We start from the raw sequence: 24,471 nt of genomic DNA on the forward strand, positions 1-24,471 counted from the left end.
GAGTTACATGTTTCACATTAGGCTTCTTAATGTTTAAGACCATTTCACTGATGCGCAATATGAATTCCCCATTTTTACCTTTGGCTTCCACATTATTGCTGGAGTGTAAAAAACAGCCAATAAGCGCAGCTCTTTAACTCAATGCTGCAGCTGCAAGCCCACTGGATGGACTAACCCACAGGTATGTCGGCCCAGAAAGCAAAGTGAATGAGGCCTTTTTTTCTGTTAACAGCACACACTAACCTGCTTTCTTCCACATGATGCTTGGCCTCACACGGCCTGTGGCGGAGCACAACATAGAGGCCTCTTTATCCAGCTCCATACACTGCTGGGGCTGTGGGGGTGGCGTGAACTTTAAGCGCTCTGAAACACACATACAAGAGAGCAGAGGGAGAGATCGATCAGTGGAAATCAGGCAAAGTTATTGCTAAGCGTAATAAAAGAACATGCAGGCAAATTCATATAACTTGGAAATGAATGTGTAAGATATCATGATGGACTGGCTCACCCACTCTCAAGTTCCCAAAGTGGTTTAAATGAGACTGATATATGTAGTCTACTTTGTGAACAGAGACTAGGGAGCCGATCACAGGTACAGTAATAAAAACTTTAAGAAAGCCACTTTGAGGAACATCTGTAACAGATGATAAAAGACGCTCCGAATGTAACGCTCACCTAAGACAGTCACGCGAGCGTTGCCTTCTATGAGTCCTGCAAATGTGCTGCAGATGCACTTGTACACTGTACCATCATACACTTCCACATTGTTGATACGCAGGGTTCCATTTTCAAACACTTCAAATCGAGCATCCTAAGAAAATTAAGAGGAAAAAGAAAATGTGTCATCTTCAGGAAGACTTTGATTTGGTTTGTCACACCTTTAAGATCATAATGGCTAAAATCAGACATCATTAAAAACTGGAACATGAAGAGGATTTTTTTTCTCTTTCTTATTAATCAAATATGCTCAACCCAATTAAGCGTGACCGGCAGCACTGGTCGCAAATCAGAAACTCACTCTAGAATGGACAGCAACTGATTAACGAAAAAAATAATTAAAAGTTTATAAGGGGGACACACCAAGTCAGGGTCCTTGGTTCAAATCCTACCTCCTCATTATGTACATTTACAAGTGCTTTAATAGCCACTTATTCACAGAAATCTGGTTTCAAAAATGCCATATGTACCATTACTCTTGTTACTGCTCTCTGGGAAGCTGGGTTAACACTGTGAGAGTAACGCAAATATGTAGCTGTGTAAACCCTTCACCAGGTTACACGTCAGGATTTTGTAGTCTGCGCATGTCCATTGCACTCTGTTAGACTGCCTGTGCCTTTGCTTCACACACACCTCCAACAGCCATGGGCAGAAAAGAGAGGAAGTGTCCACAGAGATCAACTTCGGAGGCAAATGCAAGAGCAATCGCCATTACTCCTTCTCCAGGCTGAAATGATCAGTCTAATATTTCAGAAATCGCTATATTTATGTCAAATGACCTTAACATACAGAGCCAAGCTCAGCAGCACAATCTCAGGAGACACAGGCTTCATGCTTGTTTTTGGATTCACAGCAGCTGTCACGGTGGCCGTTGATAATGTCCGATTTGGTTTTTAGCACATTATTTTGACATCAGAGCATTTTGCCAAAACTCTGTAAACTGGGCCCTGTGATGGACTCACTGTGGTGTTATGGGTCCACAGCTCGTTGAGCAAAAGCCATTCATTTTAAATAAATGATCGCGGCTTAGCGAGGGGACGTTGGGCCATAGTCGGCCGCGGGGCGATCCGTAGGGTGGGCGTTTCTCACCTAGTGCACAGGAGAGGAACTGCCCACATTCGTGACTGTCCCATGGCTAATGCTGCAGCTGCTGTGGCCCTCGTCATTTTAAAAGAAGCGCGAGTCGGTTGTGGAGGAGGAAAAAAAAGAATGAGATGAGGAAAAAAGATTGAGATCAGAGAGGAGAAAAGAAAAAGGAAAGGAAAGAGGACGGAGGTTACCGGGAGCAGATGAGGAGGCAGGTCGGTGAGAGAGAGAGCCGCGAAGAGTGAGCGGGCGAGCGAGCGAACAAGCGCTCACGGGCAGCTGCGAGGGCCTGGGGTGTTGGGCCTACACACAGGCGTTGGAGTTAGATGTCGCTCCCGCTGAGCGATCAGGTAGCGTGAGTGACCACTGAAGGCGACTGGCCGCAGAGAAGCCACGGAAAGGCAGCGGAAGTCGAGAGACTTGGTGATGGAATCCTCAACGTGGGCGACCTGGCCGTTGTGAAAATCCAAGTCTCTGAGGCTGGGATGAGTGCCGCCTGAAGCCAGGGTTCAGGAGGTCTCCAGTCTCATGAGTGAGAAGTAGAGGGCAGCTGCAGAGAGCGTCTCGCCTGCTGTAAAGCCCAACCAGGAGAAGCAAGTGAGACACTAGCACAAAAGAAGGCACCGAGCTTGTTGTTGTTGTTGTTGTTGTTGTTGTTTTTAAAAAACTGCTTCCTGAAAAACATTTTAAACCTCTCGTTTTAAAGGATTGTTTTTTCTATTTATTGATTGAATTTTGAAACTACTGCACTATTTATGGAACACTGTTTTGTTTTGATGGACAGTTTTAAATAAAAGCACTATTGCACTTTTTGCACCACCCCTTGCTCAATTATTGCCTTCACTGACTAGCTCACTCGGTTTCATTATCGACGGTGTTGGGTTCAAGGGTTCCCAAACAGCAATTGGAGCGTGGAGCCAGAACCCGCATCGTCACACTCACCCCCTGTCCAGTGTTGATTACAACCCTGCACCCAGTGCTGCCAGTATAACTCCTGAGACCTTGAATAGAGAGTGTTAAGATCTTGGCATCTACAGCAGATCACTGTGAAGTTAAAAACCATAGTTCTCTAATTGAAGAAGAAGCTACACTAAAAACAGTAAGAAAAGACCCTAGAAGAAAAATATGTTTGCAACAAAAACCTGCAGTCCTAAGAGCTGTCCCACTGTGCTGATGTACATTGACCTCCCGCATTCACACATTTATGAGTAATAAAACAAAATACACTCTACACACACCTGCCCACCACATACACAAACACATACAGTACACAAGTATGCATATACTGTACATACTTACATATACAGTAAATACACATACACAGCATTTTATACATGTGTACTGTATATGCTTATATGCTACATACTTATATTTATATATACACATTATATACACACATACACACATACATAAATACATACATATATATAATACACATATATATTACATACATATACACATTATATATATATATATATATATATATATATATATATATATATATATATATATATATATATATATATATATATATATATATAAACACACACACACACACACTTAAAGATAATGAAATCAGTCAGAGCATATGGAGCAGTGCACAGAGATGACAGCTGATCACTCATTATTTCTTCACATTTACTTAAATGGCTTATTAAATTTCAGTCAACTACATACGCCTGTGATATTGAGTCCGTTGCGATACCAGGTGACCGAGGGGGTGGGTATTGCCTTTGATTTACAGTGTAAGTAACCCGGCTTGCCCTCATCCAAAGACGTGTCCTCAGGCTTCACCACCCATTCTGGTCTGGCTGCAACATAAAAGAAAGAACACGATAATGGTTGTTGACCATAAATAACAAAAAAAAAAAAAAAAAAGTCCCAATTGCATCTTCTACAAATATGATCACTCAAGCACACACAGGTAAAGTACTTTACAGAACCACTCCACACCTTATTTTTGTTTCCTGAGAAATTAAAAACACATTTGTGTGACACTTTGCGTCAGATCAGAGGTAAGCTAAGCACACGCTACTTACTGGCCACTGTCACCACTACATCTCTTCTTCTCTGCCCTGCTTTATTCTCTGCCACACAAGTATACTTTCCAGAGTCACCCCCTTCCGCTGGGCTGAAGAACAGAGAATTGCCATCTTGGTAGACACGTCCGCTGGAAGTAAAACGCTGTTCATCTTTCTCCCACCATACTGTGGGCTCTGGGTGTCCCCGGGGAGGCCTACAAACTACACGCTGGCTTGTGTCTGCAGTAAACACCACTGGGTTTAGTGGCAGCATGTCTTCAATCTCTATCAACAGGAAAAAAAAGAAAAAAACAAAGACATTAGGTTAACAATTCCTTTTTTAAACTACGGTAACTGCAATAAAGTACACATTTATTTTTTTGTATTGGAAACAATATGAGGTCTAATTTGCTGGACAGCAGATAAATGAAGTGAACGGCAGGATAACGCAAAACAATTCTTGAAACAAAGTCAGCAATTGACAGGAACTAAAAGGACAAAAATGTTCAAACGTCAGAGTAAGAAAACACTAAACTTAAGTAAGGAGATTAGCAGCAGTGGTCTACTAGACCAGAAAGAATGAGATGGGCCTGCACACCCAACATGAGGCTCTGTTAATGACGGTATTTCAAAGAAAACAGCAGATGGCGCTGCCACCACTCAGTGCTTAGGCTCTACAGCGGGTTGATTCAAGATCTGAGCACATCGTATGGCATCAGCTACTTTCTGATCACCAGAAAGACACACTAATAAAGGGAAACGTGCCAACAGGGACGCTCATCGCAAAACCTGCGTCTTCTGTGGACTAGAATAGCTAGGTCTTTGAAAGGGGGTATGTAAGAGGGGTGGGTCTCGTGTTCTAGATGGAGTCATAACCCCCGTCTTATAAATGTAACTCAATTATATTTGATATCCCATCAGTGGAAACGAGTTAATATTGGGACAAAGACATTTTACTACAAACTCAAGAAAATTTTAAAGGCCAACAATGAGGTACTGTATGTGTGAGCAGATGTCAAGGTCAAAACCTGAAGCACTTGCTGCTGCAAATGAGTCTGATAAAGTGGGTACTGCACCTTAATGACAATTGAGGGAAAGATGTGAGGACGCAGCCTGTCAAATAAAATCACTGACATTTATGCTGCTTACACTGTAAAACAAATGTTTTGGGTGTGTTATTGGTCTGCTGATCACAAAAATCATCTTTAAATTTTATTATCATGTACCACTTTATTGCAATCATCTACCTTCTGTAATTTCCTCTCATATTCTAACCATACATATCCAGTACAACAAACACAGCTGGAACATCTGCAGTGATCTGAAAGTTGTGCCACTGCAGCTTGTTTAAACCAAACACTGTGAATGGACAACCACACTGAAGAGTCTCACTACATTAAAAGGAACTGGCTGACCCATGAGGGCACAGAAACCACTTATCAATCCAACAAAGACATTTTTGCCTCCATTTCATATAAAAATTGGGCTGATGAAATTTTTCATGACAACAATGAACAAGGAAAGTGAAGGATTTTTGATTCCGTTGCCAAAATTAAGGAATACATTTTTTTTGTCCACAAATTGGACATGTCATCAAGGACATGCAGTTTGAAGATTTTTCTAGTGGGGCCAAAGAAAGTCACATGGAAGGAAGAAGTTTCTTGGCAGCTACAGAGCAACAAACTACTTCCAGCTGGCTGACAACATGAAGCGGAAAACGGTGCTAAAGAATCCTACTCTGAATTCACATACTGCTGACCTTACCTCAGTGGTAAAAATGGTGAAAAGTTTCACCAAGATATCACAACGATGGAAAAGCCTTATTAGGGTTAATTGGAATCCATCAATGCTGGCTGACCATTGTTGGACACTGAAAGGAGAAGCATCAAATGCCAAGGACAAATGAAACTCAAGTCACAAAGTACATTTGAATGAATGCAATGTGCTCAGCATTATTAACACTAGAATTACCAAAGCCTACGAAAAAACTCGTAAAATCGTCCCACCTTAAATCCCTTCACACCTCTCCGTCAGCGTCTTTTTGTCTTGTAAATTTGTCGATAAGCAGCAAGCAGCCTGCTATACCATCACCCCCACTGCTGCACAAAGTTTTCTCAGCTCAAGTCTGTTTACCTGCGTGGCAGTTGTATAGAGTAAATACTATATTGTTATTTGGAACACATGCATTTCATGTGTGTTCCGTGTCTACAACAATCTATGTAAACACATTGTTAAAACAGAAACGTTTTTTATGTTTTTGTAATAATTGACAAAATGTAGACATGAAGCGTATAGTGTGTGAAGCCTGAAGTCCACATATGAAATAAACACTTTCACAAAAGGTACAAGTATAGCAAAACAAGTGCGCTTTTATTTAAGAATATAACTGCAGAAAAAGAACAATCAATGTGTTTACATAGATTGTTATACACACAGAACACACATGAAATGCATGTGTTCCAAATAACAATAAAGTATTTACTCTAGTCTATGCAACTCTAAGCAACTGACACGCAGGTAAACAGACTTGAGCTGAGAAAACTTTGTGCAGCGGAGGGGGGATGCGGTAGCAGGCTGCTTGCTGCTTATCGACAAATTTACAACACAAAAAGATGCTGACGGAGAGGTGTGAAGGGATTTAAGGTGGGACAGATTTACAAGTTTTTTCGTTGGCTTTGGTAATTCTAGTGGTTAAGCAATTAAACACACTCGATTGAATCAAAGGTAATTCTGTGTTTCTCCAAATTATTACTGGATACAATCAATCTAAGAGAAAATGTATGATCAGCTTGAGTTTGTTCATCAGAATCAACAAAACTTTTCCAAGAAGAAAAACTTTCTAAAAAAATGTGTTGTCCAGTGATATAAGCAGCTGAGGAGGTGGTGGAGGTGTCTCAAATTTGAATGATATGTTAAAGACTAAACGGTAACACTTTAGGTGCTGCAAAAGTGCATCTATTACACATTTGACCAAGTTTGAAGTTTATTTATTTGATACAATTAATTTTTAATCGTGCTTTGTGTTCTGAAAGTGAATAAAAGTAAGATATTTATCACTGCTGGTATTATTTTGTACATACTCTGTAAAACCTGTGAAGGAACCAGAAGTCCCTCTTGGAAAAATAAAATTGAACTGAACATTTCTGTTTTACAAAACTCTTTAAATAGTGGAAAGTTAACAAACAGTACATGTAATATGCAGGGCTTAGATCAGAGCTACTTTAGCTTATTGAAAGAAAGGAAAAAAAAAAAAAAAAGATGAGAAAATGTAAAAGTTTAAATACAACAGTGGTTCCAAATTGTTGGACTGTGGTGACATTGAAGGTGCCCCATGACTGACCCTAGAAGACTCCATATAGATTGATCATCACAACCAATGAAAGTGGAGAATGATAATGGCGGTCTCAAAAGAGCCTGGCCTCATGGGCAGATTCTTGAACAATGGTGGCCGGCTCGCCCAGCCATCAGAAACAAGCACTGGACTAAAAAGCCTTCAGAGTGCAGAACGAACCCACAGCAGGCCTGCGCGCCACATGAGCGTTTATTGTGTTCTTTGAAGGTTCTGTGGTTGACTCTAAAAGCCACGACTAAGATGCAGAGAGACCAGCATTCACTGCAAATCTTTACTTCAGGCAATGTTGGGAGATTTATTTCTTCTGAAATGAAGCAGCCGTATGGGTCTAACATGAATCCCCATGACAGAAGTGCTTACACAGATTATTAGGGAATTTGAATAATTCTGACTCAAGAGAGTGCCGTTTTTAGCGGTTTAGTGGCAGATTAAATTAATTAAACAATTAAATACAGATATCATTCAGGAGACTCAGGAATGCAAAGAAAGCTTAATACTCAGAATAGAGGATTAAATGCGATTCAAAATCAAATACTGAACAATAAAGATTGAATTAACCGAGAGCGTCTAAGACAGCATCAAATTACAGAATGAAAACTTTAGGTGGAGCAGACAGTGCATCAAAGGTGCAAGCCTTTCTTCAGTTTTCTTGCATTTTTTTTTCAAAAGTAACGAAATAATCAGGATTTAATCTCTTCTACACACCACAGAGGGCCCTGCTCCTACATTCTGGAAACAGGCCAGGGAACAGAGTAGTGTGGTGGTAACATTCTGCAGGGTCACACTAAAAAAGTGACATGGCTTGTGCGCAAGTTCTCTGACCTACATTGGACAAATCAGGTTTGGTAAAAGAATGAAGAAATGAGAGAATGTGCCTGGCAATATGGACTGGTCCTCCATCCAAGGCCAGATCCTCCAAAATAACGATGGTAAAGCCTGCAGAAGCTTGGGAACCTGCAATGGATCAAGCACATTTGAAAAAAATGAAGGCATAATAAGTTTGGAAAAACTTTCAGAGCAAATGTGGGTGCGTGTGTGAGAGAAACACACTGTCCTTGTGACAGACCACTGCCCAATTCTGGGTTAATTCATGCCTTGTACCACCTGCTGCTCGGACCATAGACTGGATTATGAGGTTTCAGGAAATGGCTGGATGGATCTTGTTAATGAAAATCTCATATATGTGAGGAGTTACAGAGATTTTTCCAAGTGTGAGAAGGACTGCATTCATACCTGCTATTCTTAGTGTTGCTTGCAAAACAACAGGATTGCCTCTTGGTCCTCTTGCGACACACTTGTAAACTCCAACATTACGTTGCTTGACCTGAGTGATTAGGAGGGAACCATTGCTCAGCACAAAACTCCTAAATGCAAAAATGAAAAACAAAAGTCAGTAACAAACAGCAAAATATTTTTTAAAAGAAATATATGTACTCTACAACTGGCTGGTGGCAATACTACCACAAGCACCAATTTTACTGGATCTTAAATATTTTAATAAAGAATGTTGTAAACTGCCATGGACTTTTAAATAAATGTTCAGAAGTCACTCTGCAAGGGTTCAGTGCACATACATACAGTTATTTGTATTATTTCAACAGATTGACTAGAGAGTGGCATGTGAACTCTGACCAGCAAACGGATTCCTAAACTTACAAAGACAAAGATAAGACACGACAGCTAAGAAGAAGTTACTCATCTTACAGACTGTGGAAAGTCACAAACTAATCACACAATCAAATTCATGCCACATTTAAGGTGAAGCAACTGAAGATCCTTTGTTCTAGAATAACGATATGTTAGTATACACGTGTATAAAACTGGCTATTTTAAGTTCAATAAAAATCAACAACTGAAACCTCTCAATCACATAAGTATTCAGACCCTTAATTCAGCACTTTGTAGAAGCCATTCTGGTAGCAAGTACAGCTTCAAGTCTTCTTGGCTAAGTCTCTACAAGCTTTGCACACCTGGATTTGAGCAGTTTCTGCCACTGTTCCTGGCAATTCTCTCAAGCAGCACTAAATTGGATGGGAAGTGTCTGTAAACTGCCATCTTCAGGTATCTCCTCAGATGTTCTATGGTGTAAAGTCTGAGCTTTGGCTGGGCCATTCAAGGATAGTCAGTGACATGCCCTGAAGCCACTCCAGTGTTGTCTTAATAATAATTCTTTACATTTATATAGTGTTTTTTCACTACACAAAGCGTTTCAGTGAGTGGGGAGCAACTTCAACTACTAATAATGTGAAGCATCCACCGGGATGATGCAACAGCAGCCATTTTTGTGCCAGCATGCTCACCACACATTAGCTGTTAGGTGGTGAAGTGATGAGAGACGGGATGATCAGGGGGCCAGAATGACTATACCGTGGAGGGCAATTTAGCCTGGATATCGGGATACACCCTACTCTTTACAAAGAATGCCTAGGGATCTTTTGTGTCCAGAGAGAGTCAGGACTTCGGTTTTACATCTCATCCAAAGGACGACACCATTTGTACAGCACAGTGTCCCCATCACTGCACTGGGACATTAGGATCCACATTCAGACCACAGAGAAAATGCCCCCTGCTGGCCTCAACACCACCTCTTCCAGCAGCAACCCATGCTTTCCTAGTCGTGGCTGAATGCTTCAGATCACTGTCACATTGGTCACCTTCCAATCACCCCAGTCTGAAGTGGTGCATGACTCTGGAGCAGGATTTTCTTTAAGGATCTCTCTGCATTTGGTTGCACTGATCTTTCCCTCAATTGGAACAGTTCTCCCAGTCCCTGAACCCCCGTGGCATGATGCTGCCACTAAGATATTTCACTGTAGGGAACGGAATTAGGCAGATGATGAGGAGTGCTGGGAGTTCTGTCCAAAAGGTTCAGCTTTTCTCTCATCAGACCAGAGAATCTTTTCCCACATGCTCTCACAGTTCTTTAAATTCCACCTGACAAACTCCAAGACGGCTGTGGAAAGCCTTTTACTCAAGAGTAGAGTGCTGCTGAGATGGTTGTCCTTCTGACAGGGCCTCTCATCTCAGCTGAGAACTTGGGAAGCCCTGTTAGAGGGCTGGGTTTACTTCTCTGACCAAGGTCCTTCTCGTCCGGTTACTCAATTTGACCAGACAGCCAACTCAAGGAAGAGTCCTGGTGGTTTCAAACTTCTTCTGTTTCACATTTCTTGTGGCCACTGTGCTCCTGGGAACACTCAAAGCTTTAGAAATGGTTTGATCCCCTTGGCGAAGTTTATGCCTCATGATAATCTGATCACAAGAGGTCTGCAGAGAGTTCTTTGGACTTCAAGGTTTGGTTTTCTTCCTGACATTCTATACAAAGGTGCACATGTACCTTTCTAAACGATGACCAATCAGTTCAGTGTGTTTCATGTGCCTCCAATCAAGTTCCAGACACATCTAAATTAAAGCCCTGTCCAGGGACTGTTCCTCCCTTATGCCCGCTTACTGTTGGAAAAGGCGCCAGCTGCCCTGCAACCCTGTCCTGGATAATCAGCTTAGGAAGATGGATGGATTATGTTTTCACCTTGTCATAATGGGTTGTCAAGTGCAGATTGATGGGCAAAAATGGCAAATTTATCCATTTCAAATTAAATCTACCACACAGTAAAGTGTGCAGAGAGTTCAATTAATACAAATTTTGCTCCTCAGACCCCAGTATTTAGTAGCCGCACAAACAAAGAGCTTGGTAACACATTTCTACTTCTCTGCAGTAGGCACCAGACAGAGTGCCCAGGTGTTTTAACACTTTACATTTAGCAAATTTCTGTTAATCCTTTTTCTTTTCCCACCATTGGTTATTATGTAACTAGATTATAGCCTGAAGCAGCAGCGCATTTATCAGACTGACATGCACAACTAAAGTCTGCCTTCATTAGGAGCAAACACACCAAAGCACTATAGAAACCACACTGGTGAGACTGCAACATCATGAATACGTTACCTGATGAACAAGCAAGGAGAATGTCAAAACAAATTTGTTGCAAATACAAAACTACAATATTAGTAATTAAAACAAACAAAAAAAGCAAAAAAAAAGCACAAAACCACATTCTCTAGATATAGAAAATGATAAAACGTTCAGCATCCACAAGTGGGCTGGGATGTCCAATGAAAAAAGTCAACAAGAAGTGCAATGAAAGAGGGACACGCGGGGTCTAATAACCAGAAGACCCTAAACGCACAGCATGATCGAAACAGATGGGCTTGCCATTGTGCCAGCTTTAATAAATGGCCATTTCACTGGGCTAGTTTAGAAGTAAAACATTTTTTGTAAAATCCACTAGTAGAAAAAACTGAACACACAATAAATGATACAGGAACGAGAAGCAAAACAAGACTGGAAAACACTGAGGCAAAAAAAGGCCAAACATAAAATTAGCCTGCAGATGCACTTGACTCAAATTCAACTCTCAGAAAATACTACAAAATCCCCCGTCTTACTCCAGGCGCAATGGTGGGTCGCACAATCGCTTGTCTCCTAGCTGCACTGCTAGTTCTAGTTTCACCACCGTGCAATCCCAACTGCATCAAAGTGACAAGGACGGGGTTGTCCTCCATGAAGTTCAAATCATGTCAAAGTTTGTAGTTTCAGGTTGTGAAGTCTTTTAAACAGAAGTTTTATCACAAGTGCAACAGTGAGCGTGGGGTACTGAGAGGAAAGTGGACGTTTACTTCTGGTACCTAACCGTATTCAAATCGGGGGTTTTAAGTATTTTTCCAGTACTGGCATACCGCACATCCCTAATGCAAAGATTTTGAAAATGGCTTGTCTTGCTTGGCAACTAATCACCGCATCCTGACACCTTTACTAGAAAAGCAAGCACTCTAAAATATCACAGCTTCTGAGTGGCCTGCTAGGCTTCAAACAAAATGGATGAAAGCTGCCTGAGTCCTACTCAAACCCCCCCACTTCCACCCCTCCCCAACCCCAAGGAACAAATAATACTCAGGTGACCAGGACCATCAAACGGGCATGGAGTGTAGTGACAGGAAAGAACTCTTCATACTTGTTTCTCTGAATGCTCCAATCACTTCAATAGGCTTCAGCCTAACAATGGTGAAAAGGCCTGCGTACAATTTAAACAGTGTGACAAATTCTAACCAATTCTACACCAAATCCTCAAGCTGTCTTTCACATATTAGCCATCTTAGGTCTGAGAAAAGCAAGCATTATAAACAATAAATAGAAAACAAGCGATGTTCAAAAAGTGCTGTCTCATCTATGGGCGACCTCCAAGCAGCTAGGAATTGCCACCAGCTACACAAATGTCTACCTGCATGCCGTGTGATAAATGCAGAGATAACGATGAACAATGGACGCACATCGCAGCAGGCTCCAGAGGCACCAGGCTGTTTCGTGACAAACTCGAGTTTCTCTGCATTCTGAAAGCACTGCCCAAGGGCTTATTGGCAAGAAACACCTCACCTTCCTATTACTGCTGGCAATGCCTGTACTTCTGATCCAAGTCTTAGCGTTTTGTTTTAGGCACATTTCAGTCATTCCACCTGCGTTAATATTTGACAAAACACCAAAGGACTAAAGTCACATTCGTTTTAGTCAGAATAATCCTAACCCTTTTTGAGCTCTAATTTGAACTTTTCTTATGTTTATACAGAGACCTGTTTAAGCTGTGACAGTTGAACATCATAGTCATTTGACGGCCACAGTCCAGAGACATACTGGGCCCGTATAAGATCACCAGTCAAACTCACAGCGCAACAGAACAAGCTTATCAATTCATTGTGACTGTGCCTTATAATAGTCTAATTTCTGTCTTGTGCCCACTGCTGTCAAAGGAAGGTCCAACTTCTCCCTACAAATCCACTTTAATAATTTAAAATGTTATAAGAAGATAAGTGACAAACATGACAAACAGCTATCCCAATATCTCAATCAGACACTTTTTAGACGCTGTCAAGGTTTTCACTTGAAGTTTTCGATGCCCATGACAGCACAGAGATGCTGCCCAACAACTAAGTTTCAAAACATTTCTTAAAGGCGGACTGACATATCTCAGGACAATCCCCACGAGGAAGGGAATAAAGCACCATAAAAGAATGTCTGTGTAAGAAACAATGAAAAATTCAATCTCTCTAATTAAATAAATTGTTATATAGCATAGCAAAATTAAACATTCTGGTTGTCATGTCTATGGAGAGGGGTGATGTGACAATACCATGGCTATTACCAATCAGAGTAAGCATCACTCTGGGGCTGATGGAGCACACAACAATCTCTGTTTTACCACATCCATATAAATTAAAAAAAAAAGTACTTCAACAACACGCACAGCTGATTAGCTAAACTTCCATGTGTTCATTTTCTATCTTGTCCATGAGGATCACAGGGGACTCTTATCCCAGTAGAACTGGGTACAAGGCAGAAGCCAGACTTGGCCCGGGCATCAGGTTTCCAACAGATACAGTATGTTCAACCAGGTCTAGTTAAGGACATGTCACATTTTGACAACTGTTCAAGCGATTTTAAGTAGTTGCTTTCATTTACCTAATTTTAGCGCCTTGAAGTCAATTAGTGGCACTCCCGTGTCCGTGCCTCATTCCAACTAGTTCCAGACTCACTTGGTTTGTTTCTATCTTTAATCATAGGGACGGGCTGTGTGTGCATGAGATTCGACAACCAACAGGAACTCAATTGGAAGTACAATGCATTGTGTATTGCGATGAGAAACACCAGTGCTTTGGACTTCACAAACAAGAAAAGCTCATGTCTGATGTCTTGTGTTTTATGTACTGTAATAGAATGGAAAAAAGGAAGGGGAATAAAAAAGGGGGTGGGGGGATTAACATTGCGGCTGAACTCTCTAGAGCCATTAACTCATCATACAGCACTGGCACCATCAGGGGGTACATTAGCAGTTGTCACAAAAAGCTTCAAGCAGGGCTAAGCTGGAAGCTCACGACACAGTCACTAAATTTGACATGGACCAGCGATGACATCAGCAACTGCAGTCTTCCAAGTGTGACAAACCCAGTGACTAAAAGGGCTTTAGAGTCATCAATTGACCAAACATGTATACCTTTATAAGGAGGGAGCAAAACTACAGGCCCAGGTAGGGGAAATCACACACAGCTAATGCCTGGGCTTGGGATTCACATGTCAGATGATAAAAAAAAAATAAATAAATAAAACAAATTCACATATAATTCATTCAGATAGCAGATAGAATATATGCAGTGGCTGTCTTTTCACTACTTAAAAATGAAAGGGCTTAACAGATTATTGAAACAATAAATGGGACACTAGGCTGCCGTCCTTTTGATTTTCTTAATCAGTGCATTTCTTTCTAGTTGACTGGAAAGCTTAAATAATGTTCACTACAACTAACCGGATTCAGACATAACAAAGAGCTCAGGAGCTGGCACTCGCTACAGTGCAGACATCAGGACACAGAGTCCTTCGATGCCTCCATATGTTATATACACAAACTCCTCACACACTCCCAGAGTATCAGTCTGCTGACTGCTCACCGTAGTCATGGGACTGAAAGCATCTGAATGAAGCGCAAAGTGACTGAATGGCCTGCAGGCCGGAATTAAAAGCTCTGTAAGCCTGCTAAACCCCCTGTAAACTGTCAGCATTGGCCATATTTGTAGTCACTTTGACAGTTGTACCTTAAAAGGTGATGATAGAATTAAATTTACAGAAACAACAACAACAACTATAGCAAAGGTTGAGTTGTTCACACCAAAGGAATGATCAAAAGACAAAAAACCAAAAATTTTTTCTTTGAAACAGAAGTGCAATTAAAACCAACTTTGCACCAGGCCTGCACATCTGCTAAAACAATTCAGCTTTTCATATTTTAGTCAAATGGACAGGCCGAATTAAATCGTCACTGTGTTTTAGAATACACTGCAAAAAATAAAATCTAAGCAAGTTAAAAGTTTTATATCCAGCAAATAAATTGTGTATTCCTTATTGTAACATTTACTGACATCATACAGTTCATATCAAAATTTGCTTACCTTATTTTATAAGAAATCTTCAAGTAAATTTTGTGTATCTCACAGACAGATTTTTTTTTTTTTTTGCAAACTAAAAAGCAAACTCCTCCCTTTTCACATTTCTATTTTCTAGATTTTGCATACATATTTTTTGCAGTGTTACTGCCCGTACTATATTTTGTTTAAAGATGACATTAGTCTCTGTTTCCGCCTTTCATCAATACTAATGCAATATTCTTGACCCTTGAAAACACCTCCAGAGCCGCATATTTCAGCCTCAGCATTGTGGAGTGGACAGGAAAAAACAAAGTTTTTCAAAAAAGCAGACTCTACCGACTGCACTCTGATTTGTTCATGCTTATTACACAGCACATCCCTGACTGGCTTATTACAATGTCTCATTGCCTTCACAGGCATAGAAGAAAACCATATTCCAACATGGAGGGCATAGAGGAATTGCTTTCCACAGAGCTTGCGGCGTTTCTTACCTGTATACATCTAAATATATATATTTTGTACAGCTTGAATGCTGTATACATGTTCAAAAGGCAAATGTACTGTTCATTACAGTTTTGTTATAAATTCTATTGCCAGTGGTGTTACCATCCTTACAAGGAGTTTTCCAGTGATGCGTGAATGCCCAGTGTGGGCGAATGACTACATCAAATACTTTTTCAGTTGTTTGAGTGTGGGCAGAGATACTTTCCTAAATAACAAGAAAACGCTGGTGTGTACTGAGATTATTTTTGTTTTTAAATTAAAAACACAGTTTGGACGCAGTCTTAGTCCTTATGTAGCATTTTCCATCAAAATCTTAGCTGATAAAAATCATTGTATACTAGAACTTTGTACCCAGAAATCTCACCACTGCTAAAACTGATTAAAACGTTTCCCATCAGGTCACTGGGTTAAGATATCAGCTAGACTTTAAGTATAATCCCACTATTATGCCAAGCACTAACTACACAATTCAACTCAGTATAGGTAGTCTTGGCATCATTGCCGGCCTCTGTTGTTTTGCATTTCAGCTGGTAGAACCTACAAACCGGGTAGCAAGAAAATGTGGTGAACATGCTCAAGACAGATATATACAATTACAAATGGTACAGCATTTGAAGATGCACAAACATGCGTGGGAAGTCGTGGAGCACTGCAGATCTGTGCTCCTTCATCACTAGGGCTGTCACGAGTCACATTACAAGACAGTGCAGACAGCACGTGTGAACAAAAATGGCTAACCTTGAGCTATGAGAACTGCCTTTTTGTTTTATGTAAAGGGAAAATAAAATCTAAAGGTCAAATGCAGCAAAGGGCCAACAATTTGGAAGCTTTTCTATAAGGTAAAGAAATACCTCCATTGCAACTCTTTATGGGCTTCCATATCAAAATCTCGTGCTGGCCCTATACAAAACATGGGGGCTCCCCGAATCAAGTTTTGACAAATGCAGCAAATCAAGAGACTGCTGTTGGCATTCATGACTTGGGGTGAGAGTGGACATAACTGTATTACTGATCAAAAGAAAAAATAAATAAAGTGGGAGATACAGCGAATTCAGCCAACACAAACAAAGCACAGATCAAGAACGGAAATGCCAACGGCAAAATAAAATATTACAGACAAAAAAAGAGCAAGATGCAGATTTTTCAATGCCTGAAGTGGCTTCCCAAAAGAGAATACTTGGCAGTATGACGACATGCTGAGGAGGCTTATTGGGGGCAGCCAAGTTGTGAGCTTCCAGGTTTTCCCTTTCACCCAAATAAACAACCTTTCTGATGCAGAGACTAAACCTTGCCAAAATCTATCCCACCGAGAATGCAGATGACAGCTATGTGGTGCCAAATTACCCTTTTTACATGATACACTCTTCTATTTCCTTTTTAACTGAAAGCTTCAACAGGGCAAGCGTCCAAATTATGAGCAATAAGCTGCAATCCAACCCAAGGTGGATAACTTGTGCGCCATGCCTAGGAGATACAAAATCAGTCTGCCAAGTGAATTATCCGGAGCACACACATCCTGAAGTTCTCTGTCGATGGTACTACCAGGACTCAGACCGTTGCCCACCATCACGTGTTGAAGTAATGAATGAACAAAATGCAAAATCTCTGCATAAACAATAATATAGACTACTGACTTGTATGTATATGAAATCATATCTGACTTAAAATATAGAACACTTTTGAATTTGGTAAAAGTAGGCAAATAACTGAGTTTGGATCAACAGCTCAGTTAATAAGCAGTACAGAAGATGGCATTTCCATATACAGGGAAAGCACTGGACACCCAGCATGAAATTCTAAAGTATTTAATATGTGTATAATAGAAGATAAGTGTGGACTTGGAGAGTTAAAGAGGTTCCATGTTTTAAATCAGTACTTTATTCATAGAAATAATTTAACTGTTCACTCAGGATGTGTGATCAGTTGTAGATGAAATGTTAGCTGAACAACCACCTGTTACGGATATCGTCTTATTCAAATACCAGCAGCACCAAGTGTGAGTCATATACACACCGGTATAGACACCAGGCCAATTAACCCAGCCACAGGGGATGCACAAACCAGTGTGTTTCTTCCCAAGCCCGAGTAAATGGGGAGGGTTACGTCAGGAAGGGCATCCGGTGTAAAACTTTGCCAGATGAACATACTGACAAAAATACAGATTTCCATACCAGATCAATTGTGTCGAGTCCCAGGTTAACAACGATCATCACCAGTAATGTTAGCCAAGAGGGCACTGGCGGAAATTGGGCTACTGTTGGCCAAAGAAGGAGAAGAAGAGAGGGAAAGACGTGTCCGGAGGAAAGAGGGAGAGGAGGAAGGTAAAGAGTGGAACTGCAGTATGACTGGTAAGGGGAGAGAGTTAGCTGATGTGATGGAGAGAAGGAAGATTGATATATTGTGCGTGCAAGAGACCAAATGGAAGGGGAGTAAGGCCAGGTGGATTGGGGGTGGAATCAAATTATTCTATTATGATGTGGATGGGAAGAGAAATGGGGTAGGAGTTACTCTGAAGGAATAGCATGTCAAGAGTGTTTTGAAAGTGAAAAGAGTGTCACAGACAGAGTAATTATTATGAAGCTGGAACTTGGAGGCATGACGATGAATGTTGTTAGTGCATATGCACCGCAAGTTGGGTGTGCAATGGATGAAAAAGAAGATTTCTGAAGTGAGTTGGATGAAGTGATGGGACAGTGTACCTAAGGGACAGAGTGATGACTGGAACGGACTTCAATGGACATGTTGGTGAAGGGAACAGAGGAGACTGGGAGGTGATGGGTAGGTATGGTGTCAAGGAGAGGTGGGAAGAAGGTTAGATGATAGCAGATTTTGCAAAACAGATAGGCATGGCTGTGGTGAATATGTATTTTAAGAAGAGGGAGGAACATAGGGTGATGTACAAGAGTGGAGGAAGATGCATAGGGTGCTTAGCGTGACATCTGGAGAGAGGATGGAGGAAAAGGAAACCTGGTGCTGGAATGGGAAAGTACAGGAGAGTCTACAGAAGTAGAGGATGGCGAAGAAGAAATGGGATAGTCAGAGAGATGCAGAAAGTAGACAAGAGTACAATGAGATAAGGTGCAAGGTGAAGAGAGAGGTGGAGAGGTTTAGAGACTAAAGAAAAGGTGTATGATGAGTTGTATGTTAGGTTGGACACTAAGGAGGGAGAAAAGGACCAACTGGATAAACAGAGGGACCGAGCTGGGAAAGATGTGCAGCAGGCTAGGGTGATAAAGGATAAAGATGGAAACATCCTCACAAGTGAGGAGAGTGTGTTGAGAAGATGGAAAGAGTACTTTGAGAGGCTGAAGAATGAAGGGAATACAGTGGTGTGAAAAACTATTTGCCCCCTTCCTGATTTCTTATTCTTTTGCATGTTTGTCACACAAAATGTTTCTGATCATCAAACACATTTAACCATTAGTCAAATATAACACAAATAAACACAAAATGCAGTTTTTAAATGATGGTTTTTATTATTTAGGGAGAAGAAAAATCCAAACCTACATGGCCCTGTGTGAAAATGTAATTGCCCCCTGAACCTAATAACCTGGAAAAAGCATATGACAGGGTGCTTCGAGAGGAGTTGTGATATTGTATGAGGAAGTTGGGAGAGACAGAGAAGTATGTAAGAATTGTACAGGATATGTACGAGGGAAGTGTGACAGTGGTGAGATCTGCAGTAGAACTGACAGATGCATTCAATGTGGAGGTGGGATTACATCAGGGATTGGCTCTGAGCCCTTTCTTATTTGCAGTGGTGATGGACAGGTTGACAGATGAGATTAGACAGGAGTCCCCGTGAACTATGATGTTTGCTGATGACATTGTGATCTGTAGCGATAGTAGGGAGCAGGATGAGGTGACCCTGGAGAGGTGGAGATATGCTCTACAGAGGAGAGGAATGAAGGTCAGTAGGAACAAGACAGAATACATGTGTGTGAATGAGAGGGAGGTCAGTGGAATGGTGAGGATGAAAGAACTACTGCAGCGGAAGTAGATGAAGTTTAAATACTTGGGATCAAAAGTACAGAGTAATGGGGATTGTGGAAGAGAGGTGAAAAAGAGTGCAGGCAGAGTGGAATGGGTGGATAAGAGTGTCAGGAGTAATTTGTGACAGACTGGTATCAGCAAGAGTGAAAGGGAAGGTCTACAGGATGGTAGTGAGACCAGTTTTGCTATATGGGTTGGAGACGGTGGCACTGACCAGAAAACAAGAGATTTGCATTGGGTGTGACGAGGACAGACGGGATTAGAAATGAGGACATTAGAGGGTCAGCTCAGGTGGGACGGTTGGGAGACAAAGTCAGAGAGGCGAGATTGCGTTGGTTTGGACATGTGCAGAGGAGAGACGCGGAGTATATTGGGAGAAGGATGCTAAGGATAGAGCTGCCAGGCAAGAGGAAAAGATGAAGGCCTAAGAGAAGGTTTATGGATGTGCTGAGAGAGGACATGCAGGTGATGGATGTGATAGAACAAGATGCAGACGACAGGAAGACATGGAACAAGATGATTTGCTGTGGCAAGCCCTAATGGGAGCAGCCGAAAGAAGAAAAAGATGAACACCAGGCCAGTTCAGAGTTGACCTGACGTGAACATGTTTTAGATGTGAGAGTAAAGCCTTGAATGTCAGAGCAAACCTGAGCAGATGCAGAGAGCACACAGACTCTAAATAGCGTCGATACTGGTCTACTGGAGAAGATGGCAGAATTATTTTGACAAATATGTGCGATAAGACCCTTTCTAGAAAAGTTTAAAAAATTAATTAAAAGACAGTAGTTTGAATTTACTACAAAAGGGAGCACTTCCTTAGTCCGTGATGGCTGAGGGGTTTTGTCTCAGACTGTCAGATTCTACAGTAGAATCCTTTCTAAAATTTAAAAGAACTGTATATGATGGCCATGAATTAGATATGGGTGCAGTCTTACTTTATTTCAAAAGGTTCATATATTTAAATAAAAAAAAAAAAACTTTCATATCAGCACCCACTTGTGGAAATGATCATCTGCATGTCCCAATCAGAACTGAATGCATTTAATCAAACATGAGCTGACCCAAAGCATGTAGTTCACTAATGCCAATACCAACACAAACCACAATGGCAATTTTCAGGAAGTCATTATTTAGAGGTAAGGGAGTTACAGAATTCAGTGTGAAGGTCAATCACAGGTTCGGACCAGCTGCTCATTGTCAAACTACATAGCCTGTAAACACATACTACACACAACTGTCAAATGAAAATTTAAAACGCCTGCAAAAACGCAGGTATTTTATATTTACTTTAATTTAATTAGTTGACATTTTCCACCAAAGTTGCTCAAAACCCAACAAGTATGCAGCTTGGTCAGTAACATGGCTCATACACAGTCACTCCGTGAGTCATTGCTGCAGATTAAACTAGCAGCCTTCTGAATAACACTTAAAAATCTTGGTCACGTTGTCTGTACAAAGCAAGAGCTTTCCTCAAAAATGCAAACCTATGAAATGCTGTAATGTTATCCAAAAAACAAATCTTTAGTACTGGACATTCAGTAATGAAAAACAACCAACTCTGCATAAATCAAGTGTACATTTTTAAACAAGAATCCTGAAGTTGTTTAAGCAATATAAATACACATCCTAAATGAATTGCACTGTGTTAAAAGCGGACACTACCTGAGACTTGACAAACCCCTTTGTGATCCTCTGAAGTCTTTGTTCTGTAGCCACAGGGAATGGGCTTCCTGATTAAGGCTTGTGTTCACATCTTCATGAAAAGCCTATTGGCATGGAGGAGTGAGGTATGTTTCCTGAGAGCTACAGGGATGGCAATTGTGAGAAATGGAGGCTCTGGTAACGTCAATAGCACATGTAATTGCCAAGCCTTAGTGTTAACAGAAGTAGATAGTAAAAATAACTGTTGTAAAACCTGCTCAGACAACACAACTTGAAAAAGAAACACCTAAGTGTGAAAATATCTCACTACTAAAATTTACTGCCCAGCATCCTTCAGACAATTTCAGCCAATCCTTTGGTGTCCATAATTAACAATAAGTCTTTCCTATCATTAAATTTTCAGCAAAGTTGCCATTCTGTGATTCTTCGTTCTTTCAAAAGAAGTCATTAAAACTGGCATGGAGAACAAGCATCAACAGTGATAAATCATGGAATACAGGTTGTGTATCCCTAATCCGAAATGCCTGGGACGAGAAATATTTTGGTTATTTTCTGATTTTGTAATATTTGTATATGCATAATAAGATATCCGGGGGGTACTCTTGATTGAGGAGGGAAATGCAGCTATGAAGTTTATTACAAGATACTGTATTAAGAACAATTCTTTTGTCTTGTACTGTTTTCCTGCATTCCATTAAAAGCTGTATAATTAGATCTGGAACATATATTATATTATATATTATATTATATTTGAGTAGCATATGCAAGAGCAGAAGCAGTTGATTTACCAGGTAAATCACATAATGAGAAACCAAAAGACAACTGACAATCAGAGAGAACAATGAAGGAAAAAAAGATTTATGGATTTTGATTTATATTCCTAATTTCTTAATAAATTTTCATCTACTTTTTACTAGAAGCAGTGCAACATACACAAAATGAATAGCTGATTATCAATACAGTGATAAAGACTTAAGTATAACTAATATTGGAATGAATAACAGCACCACTACTTTCCACCTGTGGAAATCATATGCCCTTATATCTTAATTTTATGCAAATTTAAACTTTAATTCAATCTTGTGTTGGGATTTTATGACAGTTTTATTTTCTGTCAGATGAATTGTGCTTAAATTATATATGATCAATTGATTGATTGATTGATTGTGTGCTTCAAGAGTAGTTTTTTGTTTGTTTTTTTTTTTTTAAACAAAAACACACATACACATTGCCTGATATGAGAAGAATAATTATAAACAGATATTAAAAACAAAAGTACAATTTCATGGATATACCACAGATCCCCGACACTCAGTTAGAATGGAGATAGAATCTGCTTTGGACCCTGCAATCTCGCATATCCATAACATGGCTCAAACATGACAAGATTTAATTTCTTCTCTTCACTCTCTAGAAAGTAATATGTTTCACAGGCCTTTCTTTTTCTTCTTTCTTTGCTCCATTTGTAGCAGCAAATGGAAGGCACAGTTTTTTGATTTTGAAGTGTGAACAATGAACAAGTAGTTAAACAGTGTGAATCAATTATTCCAATTGTAATTTGCAATGATCGCTTGCTAAATACTAAAATGAAAATTATGGATCAAAAAGAAATACATGCAGTTTCATATTGGTCAGAAAAACAGATGACAAAGTGAGCAAATAGTTAAAAATAACCCTTTAATCTCCTTAAAAAACTAAAAAATCCCCCACTATTTGTGGTAAAAAGTGCCTTCAGCGGGTAAAATGAAAGTGAATGGCCTTTACTAGGACATTGTACTGGGGAAGACATTTACAAAATGGTGACTCTAAATTGCCTAAGCGTGAATGGGTCTGCTGGGTTCCTCCTTGTGACCAGAGGTGCTGAATTAGATGTTGGATGTCATTATGAAACTGTGTTACTTGACATTTTTTTTTTCCTGCACAGTACATAAGATAACTTGAATGTTGGGATTTCTCCTTTACCTTGATGCAATGTAAACTTAACCTTGCAGGTTTTAATTTAGTGCAGCTGTGCGGTGTCAATATTCTTCTTTTATAAAATAATTTGATTTACTGAAAATGACCTTGGCTATTGGGTGGGTTTACGGTCTGTCTTTTGTCTTTGAGGGAGGATCTTCTTTTTCATGTGTAAAATGAACTGCAAGAGCTCTGAGTCTCTTGTATCTCTGAGAAATCTTCAATAATATGCATTCAGTTTCTCAAGTATGTATGTATGTATGTATGTATGTATGTATGATTTGAATGCTTTTGCCTTGCTGTGCTCAGCCTTAGGCTAGTTCTTTGCCTCCACATCTGCAATATACAAACGTTAAGTGGATAAGTGGGTTAGAAAATGGACAGAAAGATGGAAGGAATTACAGAGGGTTGTAATGACTAAGATGTTGGACTTTAAATTGCAAGGCCACCAGTTAAATTCTCACCTCTGACTCACTGTGTGACCCTCAGCGTTTCACTTAATTTGTCTGTGCTCCAGCTGTAAGATAATTGATGTAAACAATTATTTAATGTTCTAAACACTGAAATGCTCTTAGATAATAGATTCAAATATATTTACAGTAATTACAAAAATGGAAAACACCGCTACAGCAAAAGAGCAATCACAAGTGTAGCTATGTGATGCTCTATTGTTTACATACTTTTATAATATTAATATAATGCACACTACTTGTGTCATCAAACATATTAATTTTTATTGATATTTATTGTGTACTGCCTTTTATATACTTCTAACACAAGGAGTTTAGTAAATAAAGATTTCACTACATATTGTACTGTGTGTTGATTTGATTTGACAATACAAAAATATATATACTGTTGAGTACATGATATGGGTAGTGGCACTAGTGTACAAAGACTGACGCCTTCATTGATTGATTTTTGGATATATTCTGCCCTCTGGCTGTATCCTGAATTCCTGTTCTGGCATTCAAATACTAAAACATTCAGGTAAACATAACAAAAAAACAACTCAATGCTGATACCAAGTAGATGGAAAGTTAAAGATCGCTAAAGATATATCCCATAATGGGCAACTTGAATTACAATCCAAAAACTAAAGACTACTGCCAGCCAGCCAGCCATTATCCAACCCACTATATCCCAACTACAGGGTCACGGGGGTCTGCTGGAGCCAATCTCAACCAATGCAGGGCGCAAGGCAGGAAACAAACC

The 24,471-nt window shown here is 40.1% G+C and overlaps 1 protein-coding gene across 1 annotated transcript in view; it reads right to left on the reverse strand.

Annotated features, from left to right (window-relative positions):
- ptk7b (protein tyrosine kinase 7b) overlaps positions 1–24,471 on the reverse strand; it is a 214,900-nt gene that overhangs the window by 23,236 nt on the left and 167,193 nt on the right. The window contains exons 6-10 of the mRNA XM_039739114.1: positions 8,410–8,540; positions 3,843–4,109; positions 3,481–3,614; positions 676–811; positions 244–363 (exon numbers count right to left, since the gene is read on the reverse strand). Of these exons, the coding sequence (XP_039595048.1) occupies positions 244–363; positions 676–811; positions 3,481–3,614; positions 3,843–4,109; positions 8,410–8,540 (788 nt within the window). The remainder of the gene's footprint in view (positions 1–243; positions 364–675; positions 812–3,480; positions 3,615–3,842; positions 4,110–8,409; positions 8,541–24,471) is intronic.

Source organism: Polypterus senegalus, chromosome 16 (genome assembly GCF_016835505.1).
Source record: "Polypterus senegalus isolate Bchr_013 chromosome 16, ASM1683550v1, whole genome shotgun sequence".
Lineage (NCBI taxonomy): Eukaryota > Metazoa > Chordata > Cladistia > Polypteriformes > Polypteridae > Polypterus > Polypterus senegalus.